At 48.5% G+C, this 11,601-nt stretch overlaps 3 protein-coding genes across 3 annotated transcripts; 1 reads left to right on the plus strand and 2 right to left on the minus strand.

Moving 5' to 3' along the window:
• Positions 1-2,887: 2,887 nt before the first annotated feature.
• AO090026000668 (uncharacterized protein) lies at positions 2,888-3,687 on the plus strand (the record flags this gene model as incomplete). Its single annotated transcript, XM_001822034.3, has 2 exons — positions 2,888-2,944; positions 3,028-3,687. The coding sequence occupies 2 exons, from the start codon at positions 2,888-2,890 to the stop codon at positions 3,685-3,687; spliced, it is 717 nt and encodes a 238-aa protein (XP_001822086.1).
• Positions 3,688-4,107: 420 nt separating this feature from the next.
• Positions 4,108-6,153, minus strand: AO090026000667 (UNC45-central domain-containing protein; the record flags this gene model as incomplete). Its single annotated transcript, XM_001822033.3, has 1 exon — positions 4,108-6,153. One exon carries the CDS (start codon positions 6,151-6,153, stop codon positions 4,108-4,110), a length of 2,046 nt encoding a protein of 681 aa, XP_001822085.3.
• Positions 6,154-8,550: 2,397 nt separating this feature from the next.
• On the minus strand, positions 8,551-11,375 carry AO090026000665 (protein arginine N-methyltransferase; the record flags this gene model as incomplete). The annotated part of the gene is made up of 4 exons (XM_023235969.1): positions 8,551-8,841; positions 8,920-10,469; positions 10,573-11,113; positions 11,259-11,375. The coding sequence occupies 4 exons, from the start codon at positions 11,373-11,375 to the stop codon at positions 8,551-8,553; spliced, it is 2,499 nt and encodes an 832-aa protein (XP_023091118.1).
• Between the last annotated feature and the right edge of the window lie 226 nt (positions 11,376-11,601).

Consider the following 11,601-nt stretch of genomic DNA (forward strand, 5'->3'; position numbering starts at 1 on the left):
TTTGTGGTTGTCTTCTGACAGTCACAATGGGTATATTCTGTATCAAGGAAAATGAGCGGGCTGTATGCTCCTCTCGATAACAGTGTCTCAAGCTTTTTTTACACAATCCCTCCCAGTCGCCGGCTTGAGACGAAGAAAGTATAGACAAGTGGCGGAATAGATCAAGAACTAGAGGCGGGTTCGAAAAGGACAAAGGAAAAGGACAGTTGAAACTTCGAATGCGGCAGCGCCATGTGTCAGTTTACAAAGAAGCCATTGCGCAAGATGTCTGTCTTTGTGCCAAGGTGGAAAAGGCTCTCACGGATAAAGAAAGTAAAGGAGGATGTTGAAACGTGTAGGTGGCAGTACGCGCAAAGATATGGAAGAGCGGAGTGTCCAAAATGATACTATAGCGTGGGCGGAGTCAGCACGTGAAAAGCTCAACCAGTCAGGAAAAATTGCGGTGAGAGACGCCGATAGTACGGAGAGAATGCGCAGTAAGGGGAGCTCGGATACGGTGAATAAAAATGAATAAAAAAATGAATGAAAGAAAAAAGGATTTGACTTTTTTTACTTGGAGGGAGGTCAAGGTATACTAAGCCCGACATCCACCAAGTGGATCTCAGAGAGGCTCAACGACAGGGCACATGGAGGAAACAGAGGGCTAATACCTTCGGAAATAGTGGTAAAGGAACCAGGGAACGACAGAACAGAAGTGGCAACAGGAGCAATAACGAGTGAGATGCGCCAAACAGAGCACACGCTATGGAAGGCGGAACGTTTGAACCTGAATCTTCAGGATAAAGAATAAATGGAGCTCCGCGAATTAATGCTCGGCGTGCAAGGCGGGCGATCTCTGATTTGCTCGCGCCACGCTGTTTGTTCCGGGGGATTTGAAAAACTGTACCTTACAGATGGGTAGAATGCGGGAAGAGACGGTAGGGTTAATTTCAACGCTTGCCCTCAGCCTCCGTATCTTGTAGTAAGTAGAACGGTCGTAGGTGAATGCAACTTAATTCAGAGAATCCCGGTCGCAAAGGACATAACAAAGGGAATGTGTCAGAGCCAATTACTTATATGTGGGTTTGTGAAGAGTTTGTCAAGATCCCCCAATTCCGGATCGCCACCGCTATATATAGTCTCCAACGGCCTCCAGGGCTTATTCCGTATAATAATGAATTAAACAATAAAGGCTTCCCTCCATGATCCATACCCCCGGGGACGGCAGAGGGGCCGTGGAGCTTCGGAGAAGACAAGAGACATCAAGACAGCATCCCATTTGCCCAAGGTGGTCGAGACTTGGATCCGAGCTTTCCACAGGCCAAATCAGAGTTCGTGTTGCATACCGCCGGTGGAACTCAGTTGGTCAATCTCTTTCATTCCCCATCACCAGCTCGGTGCCCTGATCCTCAGAACAAAATGATGAGTTAACAAGGGTGGGGACACTGTCGTGTTCCATTTCCATTTCGAATTTCTGCCCCTTCTCGTGCGTTTCCCTGCATGTCACATGCCCTTCCTTACCCCTTTAACGAAACCAAGAGGCATGGAGGAGTCAGCAAGGGATCAAGAGACTCCGGGGAAAGAAAAGAGTTATAGAGCAATGTTCGAAAATAGGGTTCTTCTGGATAAGTTCTTCCCCCTTGCTTTGTTCTTGGTGCGGAGTAAAAGAGTTGGTCCCTTTGGTCTTGTTGTCAAGTATCGTCCACTTTGATTACTATGTTGTACGGATTCACAAAATGTGCCTAGATCCACAACCCAAAGTAGGGCAAACATAATACTGGAACTTTATAGGAGCTAGTATTCAGCACAGTACTACTAGTAGTAAGCTATGGACGAGACTATTTTTGAGAACATCAAGCCAAATCAATTAATCGCTTCTTCGTACATTATTGCTGCTGTGTCAATTTCTGCCACACTCCATCTAGAGTATTATTTCCTACCTCACATGAACAAACAGCCACCAGCTCGATGCATCGCTCGTCACAGTGCCAATTGAATTTCTAGTTTGATCACCGGCATTCTTTCCTTTACTTTCAGAAGCCAACCCCACCGACAATGGGGATTTAAAGTACGAGATGTCGGTATGACCAGTAAACCGACACAGCGGACCACCCTGATTGGCCAACCTCCACTCTATAAGAGTCGAACTATTTGCCCACCATCATCAATCGTTCCTCTCCTAACGCACCTATTGTGTAGCTTCCTTGTTCTAGACTAACCGCTATCATTCTTCCTCCCAACGTTCCATTCAGCTGATCATGCCGGACTTTATCTACCAAAATAACCACCGACTGGCGTCATAATAGACAGCGGTACTACTAAACTCTACTTCCCCACTTTACCGATACCTGGTGATAATCATATTCCCTGCTTTCACTCTATCTCGGCACATGGTACAGTACATACATACTATAACCTGAAACTTGTTTCACCAATCCACACACAAAGTACGGTAAGTGCAAAGGTACATGGTGGGGGTTGCGTTTAACTCAATAATGCATGGGTAAGACTGATAGGAGCACATCATCGCTCATGATCATCCCCGCTCGCCGACTCTGACGTCGGTTTGCAGCGTCAGCCGTGACCGAGATGAGGGGCTCGGTTATCGAATTAATCTATTGAATTTCAGCGTTTTTGAAGTACTAGACTTCATTTTCCTATATAGCTCAAGGACTCAGAGTCTCTAATACAAAAAATAGCTAAGTAATGTAGATAATACCAATAACAAGAAGAACCCTCCGATAAGTAGTAGTAGAACGGAACTAAAATCCCAAATAAACAAGGATGTAAGCACTATACATAAATGAATTAACTCTTATCAAACCTCGCCCAAACCCCAACATACCTAAACCACCCACCCTCCAAGACCAAAAAATAAAAGCCACAAAAAAAACACTACACAAATAAGATGGAAACCTCACCACCACCCTATCCAGGCCCACCCGAACAAACCCCCGTAGTACATGTACGTCCTCTAACCCACGCATCTCATCCCCGAAAACCCAAGTAAAACCAAACCTAACACACACCTTCGAAACCAAACAATAGACAATAAAAACCACCACCACACAGCCCGAGGACCCAGACCTCGAAACCCACATCCACCCCCATACCCTCCTCGTCAGCATCACCCGCAAAGACGCCCAGATCCTCCCCACGGTCCTCCACTACTGGAACCACGACTCGTCCATCGCTATCTTAACGAAGCTCACCGCGGCCCAATTAGACCATATTCGCGGATTTAAAGAGGTAGGGACTTTTCCTCCGCCTGTAGAGGGCGTCTGTGATTCTCTTGCTCTGCATCGTTGTTTTGCATCCCTGGTTGAGGGGAAGGGGAATCGGGAGGCTGTTGATGAAGTTATCTCTCAGTTGAGAGGTAGTGGTGATATTACTTCAAGTAAGGATTGTGAGGTTGAGTTTTGCGTCTTTGTCATCACGGTGTTTGGGGTCAAGTCGGAGGGCTTGTTGACGGGTGGGTTGGCGCCCGTTTGGAAGTGGGCGAAGCCTGAGAGTGTTTATTATCCGAGGACGGGCTTTTGGGAGGCGGAGGTGGAGTCGGTTCTTGCTGATGCTGAGTGGATGGCGGGGAGAGGGTTGCAATTGTTGATGCAGGGTGTTTCGGAGGAGACGAAGCAGGAATTGAGACGTGCTAGGAGTAAAATTACGAGTATCGATTGGGATATAGACTGTTTGGGATTCTTGAGATAATAGCAGTGGATAGCGGCATGGCAAGTGAGTAGGGGAAAAAATTTTTAGTTGACAACTCATATCAAAACTGTATCAGTAATGTTCTAGATAACCCACGGAGAATACATCACAAACATAAGTCATCCTGGTCCATGAGTGGCCCGGTAAAGCGCATATGCCCTGATGACCAAACTGAAAATGACATCGAGCCCGTTCCTAGCCCTCATAAACCGGGTAAATCATAAGATAACAGAATGGAAAATAGGAAGAAGCTGCCTGCAAAAGCTACAAAGGACAAGCAACGCCGATACGCAGGCCAGAAAAACAAGAACACCATAGCAAATCATCCCTAGCCCACGCCTGAATAAAACAATCAATCGCTAACAAGCAAGAAATAGGATAGACTGGGAACCTATATGGAACTAAAATAGATCGAAAACATTACTCAACGAGAGGCTTCAATGCTTCAACCCCGGTTTGGAGGACCGCGGGATTCCTCGACTTCTTCAGCACATTGGACAGTATATCAACCGCGCCGCCCTTCTTGAGAGCTTCTTTTGCGCGCCGGCCAATATCACCTGACGCGATGCAGCTCATGTTCCGCACGCATGCTACCCCTCGGTGCAACAACCCCTCATCATCTTCCTGGCAAAGACGTAGCAAGAGCGGTACACCACGAGGCTTGTCCAAGACGGCAGCGACCACGGAATCAAATTCAGTGAGCATAGCTAGGCCACCTCCAGCGGCTCTCCGCGTTGCAATATCATCAGCGTCAGTCAGAGCTAGCAAAATATGCAGGCGTTGCCCTGCCCGTTTAGAGCCGTCCGCAAATTTCACTATCCCAGCCTCACAAGTCATCAGGTTACACACTAACTCACATGCAGCCCGTTGAATCAAGGGACTGTTGGAAAGCAGCAGGTCCTCGATCACTGACCATGCCTGTCGGACAATGGCATCCGGCGCACTTTCATCCGGATGAGAAGCGAGATTTGTGAGCGCAAGAAGGCTTTCAAAAATGGGCAAAAGATCGCGTGGCTGGTCCGCTGAAGTCTCAGGGACCACCAGAAGCGCAGTTAAGGGTCGGATAGCTGAAGTAACCTGCGGGAATCCAGACGGAGGGAACACGTGTGACGGATTCACGGAGATAAGAATGCGTGCCAATGCGTGGGAGGCATTAGGAACAGCGTCGTTTGCAATCGAACCAGAGACCCCCTGTCTCGAAGTGCCAATATTGAGCAATAGTTTGACACCACCCTGCTGGGCTAGGGTTCCTCTGGTTTTCTGATTCCGGGACAGTGAAAGAGTGATTTTGCTTACAAGGCCCTGGACAGAGGGGAGGTTTGTTTTGCTGCACTCAATAAAAAGCGGCATAATGCCAGCTTCAATGACGGCATTGCAACGAGCGATAACGCTTTCATCCTTCTCGAGAGGGTTTAGACCCGCCCGGGCATCGGGAGACGCCTCTGCATACGACTTGAGTTGAGACATCTTCTTTTGTTCTTCGGTCAAATTCGGAAGAAACTGGGTGATGTTCACGATAATCATGAGGCCACCATAGAGGACCGACGAATCGCTCAAGTTCTCATGCAAGACCTTGACTAGATCCCGCAGGAAAGTCGAGTCTTTGGCAAGTTGTTCCTTCACAATCGGCTTCACAGATGAGTATGCCAAGCCCTCAATTACGTTTTGAATATTCTCAGCCCTGCGGCTTGACATTATAGTCTTAAATCGTTCAACCAATTCGGCGACGCTGGCATCATCACCCTGCACCTGACCATTAGATCCCGCATCCTTGTCAGAAACACGTATCTTAGCCAATACCACCGCTGCCAATTCGGACGACTCATCGCTGCCGTTCGTCAAGGTGTGAGAAAGCCAATCAGAGAAATTCTTGGCGATGGCTTCGCGGCAGGCCTTGTTGATACAAGCAGCATTCAATAGTTCCAACATTGAAACCTCCACCCTCCGGCGCTTGGTATCTCTAGCAGATACAGGCTTCAAGGAGGCCATAAATTCTTCCGATAAGAACAGAGTAGCCGCGATCTCCGGGACTACAGGAAAAACAGCGGCTGTAGCCGAAAATGCGATGATATGGTCATCAACGCGCCCCTTGGTAAGTCTGGCAGAGATGAGCTTGGTGAATCGGCTCTGTCCGGTTTCCTTGGATGCTTCAAGGTACTTGACGGTCGCCAAAGTAGCTTGGCTCCTCCACTCAAGGGGCAGCCGATGATCCAAGGAGGACAGGATTACATCCAATTCTTCATCATCAACTTGGTCCTGCAACTTGGATGCATCAACAGCAAGGAGTCGCGCGATTCCCTTGAGAGAGCGACCGTCTAGGTCATGGCCTGACTCCATGAGCTTAGCGATGAACAGCAGGAAAAGCTCGCGCTCACAATGCAAGCGAGCAGCCTCAGAAGGCCATACAGAAGGATCCAACACGACGGTATCGAGACATACTGCAGCGCCATCGCCTCTATCGTACATCTCATCAAAGAACGTGGTCACGGAAATCTGCAGCTTGTCTGAGAAAAACTGACGTACGCTGGCATTTTGCCGAACCAACCCTGAAATGAGATTATCTTGCAACGAAGATAACGCATGTGCTTTGTGCGTTAGCAAAAGTTTGGCACATTCTAAAGCTACGTCCTCCGGAGGTTTGAGACCATCCGTGCGCAGATAAAGGGCGGCATCCTTTCCAGCACTCTCGTCTTTGCGAGAAGTGTAGCGCCGGCAGAGATCGAGCAAGTGGTGACCAGTCGCCTCTTCTTCCTGGATTTTGATAAAAGCTTCTTTGACAGCGGGATTGTCTGGGGCTAAAGAGAGCGCTTCTCGGAGATTCCGCGAGGCAGCCTGCGACCGGGTTGAAAAAGAAATACGTTAGCGGATTATCGATAAGACTCCACACAAGGTATTGACCAAGCGGGATAAGGGGATAAACGCGGAGAGCATTAGAAAGCCAAAGAAAACCAAAGAAGCCGCGAAATGTGACAAGACAATGAAGTTAGGATAGCACATACTTCACGATGACCAGCGTCCACTAATTCAATCGCCTCTCGTGTAAGGTGTACAGCGCGTTCCTCGCCCGTTGAGTGAACCATTTCAGGTCTGTATGTGGCGGGAGAGTAAAAGCGCGAAGGAAATCGAGTCGGTATTCGGTGTGTGTGATATGAAGGGAATAAAAGAAACCGATCGGCAGTAAGGAAAAGAAACAACAAGAAGAAGAAGAACGGAGGCTATCAGGGCAATTTATGAATGCGGAGACAGCAGGACGTAATCAAGTTTAGTTCGTAGATAGAGGGTACAAGTAGGAAAGTAGTAAGTAGCAAGTCAACCCACGACCTTCAGAGTGATGGTCGAGCGACGAATCACACATGCAGTCATGGAGATAGAGTAAGGGAAGGAAGAAAATTCGAGGCGGATGCAGACGTCCGTTGACAAGAATAGAAATAATCAGATCTCACAGGTGGAAGGGAGAAGACCAAGTGTGTGGGAGTGTAATTTCTTTTTCCTCCTTGTGTGGAGTAAGTTGTATGAATGATTGATAAACTAGTTGTTTAGTATGGGAACCCTTTTTTTTTTTTGCCTCGCAAGATGCATCATACTCCGGAGTACACCTGAAGGAATGATGACGGGCCCCGGCCGTTTGGTACGCGGTTTTACAGAGGATCGGGGTGCAATGGTTGGCCGGAGTATGGGTAATGACCGGTGTATTGCTGAAGTTACTCTGTAAGATCCCGAGTATCGGTGATGCATCTGACCGTGGCGATCCTGTAACGATACGGTCATGCAGGAGGGAGACTCATTGAAGAGGGCTCGGCGCTCCCGACGCCTTGCTAACTCCGAGGCTTATGATAAGGTGAGTTTCTAGAAGCACCAAGACAAGGTTGTTCTCAACAGTCCTCGGACCTCTCAAGGTACATATAACTAACCTACTTAAGACGGTCGATATACATACCTTACCGCGTGGTCCGCTGTGCGATTTCAAAGGAGAATCCCTAGCCTTCCAAGTGCTATAAAAGAATAGGTACCAATCAAGACTCTCCGATCTGGTAAAATTACTAGATCAACTGATATCGGATAGATTGGAAGGGCGAACCAAGACGTTGCTTGAAGAACCAAGCAATACTCTACAGGTAATCAAAACATCTAATCAGAACCTTTGAACCACATCCCATGCACCGATAACAACCACAACCTTCGGTGATCAACGTCACCAACCATAGCGATCCACCAACCCACGTTGCCAATAACTCAACAATCCCACGCTGTCAGCGTACCAAGACTTCCAAGACCCCTTCTTTTGCATGTTTCGTCGCACTATTGATTTCCTGCTGCTCAACCACACCCTTGATCTGCACCCCCCTTCTTCTTGGAGCGAAACGTACAAAGCACAGGTGTCCCGTAGGTGCAGGTGTAACTAAACTGCATCCAGTGTACTCCGTGTCTGGTTTGCTTTTATCCATGCGCGCCCTGTCCACGGTTTGCCTTCCGTTTGGTCCAAGCTCGGTTCACCTGACTCAACACTTTGGCGCCTATCGGTAGCACAAGAGGCTGATTCATCAACCACCACCAAGAGTATTGATCATAGCTTGGGGAAATTGAAGTGGACGCATGCATAACTGTGATCGTTTGGTTGTCCAGTGAGTTCCGTTGAGAACAAGCCATGATTAGGATACAAAAGTATATTCGAGCAATAAGAAACATAGTTGGTGGAGGTATTGATACCCAAAACATGCTACTACTCAAAAAAAAAAATCGTATTTGCCCTATCTCCTGCAAATCACTGTTCACCTTATACCTGTTTGCGATACGACGTCATCCGCACATGACAGATGATGGAATTCGCGCGGCCTGAGTCTACTATCACCATAATCGCCTGTTTCACATCAGGCATCCCTCCTTGATGCTCGAGTGTAGTTCACTCATCCCCACCTTCACACGGCGCAGTCCACTACGGCCACTGCTTTTCCGCTGTTGCGGCTTGCTGTCGGCACTAGGAGAACCGCCTCGGGCACCGCTCATAACAGGAGCGATGAACTCTGGGGCCGGGGGTTCCATGTGGCCTTCAAGGGCAAAGACTTCGACCATCCACTCGTACCACACTTTCCGATCATCCGTTTGCCTGTACATCGTTACGACCACCTCACCGTTGTCAGGAACATTAAGAGGTGTCTAGGTGATAATAATTAGCGATTTCTGGTCCCTCTGCTCCAGAAGGGGTGGCTAATGAAGGTAAAAGTAATAGCTTACCTTGAGGGGGAAGTAGATTGGAAACCAGCTGATCATATTGGCACTCTTACTATCCATGGTAACGGGATTGGTCGAAAGTTCAACATCCCGGTACAAGACGGTCTCAAAGTAACCAGCCAGACCGTGGCAGACTCCACGGTTCTGGGTAGGGAAAGCCAAGCGCGTCCGACGCACATTGTGTGCATTTGAGATCGTCGAAGTGGAAGGAGACTGTGGAGGGATGTGCCTATTAGGGTGGGAGAAGGACCACGCAGTCTGTACAAAGGGAGCTGGAGTTTCGCTTCCAGGGAGTGTCGATATGGAGGATCGCACGTTGCCGTGGTAGCTGCCGCCGCCAGTGGTGTTGCCCAGCATGGCAGGCTGGTTCGTAGAGAGAAAGTCGACGGCGTGCAACATCACCACGTACGGCGTTTCTGGAGCCGCAGGGTTGGAAATTGTTTGATGCATAACATCAGCATGAAGCTTCGGAGCTGAGATAGGCGTGAAGTGGGCCGTATATGATTCGGGAATAGATATGCCATGAACCGGATTGATTAGATGAGTGATGCCGTCTAAACATTCAGGGGAAAGCTCATTATCGCCGAATGAGCCAAGTAACTCGGAAACCACGATATCAATAGTAGTAGGCATAAGCTCGGGAACGGGGTTAGGGGCTGCCGCCTCAGGAGCTTTAGTTTTGTTATTGGGGTCGGCCTCCGCGTCGTAAAGCATTGAATCTTCTATGCCGAGAGACTGGCCCACCGGTGCTGAGGGCTGCGAACTAGAGGGCTTTTTCTCAACTCGGGGTCCTTTCCAACTTCGCATGTCCGACTGAACAAGGGTGACTTTCCCTCCCCAGATAGTAGCATTATGACGTTGGAGGAGAACGAAGGCATTAGGGTTCTTTTCCACAGCCCACATGTCAATATCGACGCCTGTTTCAGCGCTTGCTTTAAGTGCTCGGGTGACTAGCGGGCCTCTGCCGGCGCCTACCACAGCGACAACAACTCGGCCATCTGGGTTAGAGGTGGGCTTCTTCTGCTCTGCCCAGTCCTTCAAGGCCTTTGCAATAGCGCGCTCATACCATTCGTACTTAATAGGGTCTTTCTCAAAGACCTCATATGTGATACTTTCCAAGTTGACTGTCAGTGGCTGCAGCGGTGCTTGCAAATAGTCCTGATAGCCTACGCCAAACCTCTCGATAGCAGTTCGAGCTGGCTGCCGCTGCTGAAGATTTCTAATGTATGAAAGATGGGGTGTGGGGTCGAAATGCTTCTTGTTGGAAACTGCTGCTTGTGCGAGACTCGGGTATTCAGCGCCCTCTATGTTGGTGACATGAGAATTGTCAGCGTCCACACCTGGGATAGTACCGACATCACACAGAAGAATCCATGGTGGGCTTCGAAGACGCATAAAACGAGCGATCAAAGATTGGTGGGCTTTGGATAAAACGGGGTAACCCTTTTGGTTTTTGATAAATGAATTGGCATTAAATGTAAGCAGGCGAACCGGCTCTGAGTGCCACCGAGATTGGACAGACATTGAAGGGAGGTGCTTCTGTAATGAGAGCGCTAACGAGACTGATTTAGCAACATATACGTAGAGTCTATATTCCAACTGATAAAAGCAGAAAGCCAAGGGTTGCCTGTGGAATGGCGGGCGATGTATTCTTACCTACGAAAAGTCTTGAGTGATATTTACAGGTTCGCCTGACGGTGTCCCAAGCCTCCCAAGTCCCAAATGGGTCCTCTTTCGGCGCTTGTCCTTCGTCCAGATTTACAAGGAATTCTTCCCGGGCAAGGGGAGCTAGGTCACCCATCTCGTCGATTTCGAGATCCGGGTTGTCAACTGCTCCCAGCCAAATGTTAAATTGAATATAAGGACCAACATTGATGGCATCCTGTATCGCTCTTGCGTAATAAACTACGCCTTCTGAGTGCATGCCCTTGTGGTGCAATTTAGGGCCCGGGATCAGAAGGTATCCGATACCACAAAAGGCTGCATAAGCGACCTCCAACATGAGGACCTGGCGGGATATATCTGCAATCAATGGGTCCGGAGAACAGAGATCGATCCATGAGCTTGTCACGCCCACAATCTGGGTCATTGCTTCGTTAGGGGTCAGATGGGTATCCGAAGGTGCCAACGGCGGAATGACCAGGGGCCGTGTATTTTGCGTTGTGCCCATAGTTCCATGAGCATCGGGAGACGCTGCCTGTACAGTGGACAGGTGCGAAGAGAGCAGACTAAGGACTCGGGAATGGAAATGGGATGTCGTTATAGGGGCGGTAAGCATATCATACTGATCGAGTGTAGACGTTAGCACGCAGAACGGGGGATCAGAAATTTGCTATTCATACATTGCTTTCATGTGCTGCCTGCACGACCTGGGTCGTAATCGGCACTGTGCGTTTGCTCTCATGTTGTCCAATGCAAAAAGCAGGACCCATATCCTCTGGGTTGCTGAAGCCTTCCATGTTAGTAAACAAAAAGAGCTTTTCCAATGTCACAATAAAAATTCCTCTAAATTTGCAAAAAAAATAATATGTCACAGTATGCTGAAAGCGTCGAATCTGTCTCCGCGTAAGATAAGAGAGATTGAAAGCAATTATAAATTTTGAAGAGAGATTATTCTTGACACGGTATCTGTGTGGAGGATTAGTCCCGCATATCGATCAATTGAGCATGGATCCAAGATAAGTT

Source organism: Aspergillus oryzae, chromosome 3, assembly GCF_000184455.2.
Source record: "Aspergillus oryzae RIB40 DNA, chromosome 3".
Lineage (NCBI taxonomy): Eukaryota > Fungi > Ascomycota > Eurotiomycetes > Eurotiales > Aspergillaceae > Aspergillus > Aspergillus oryzae.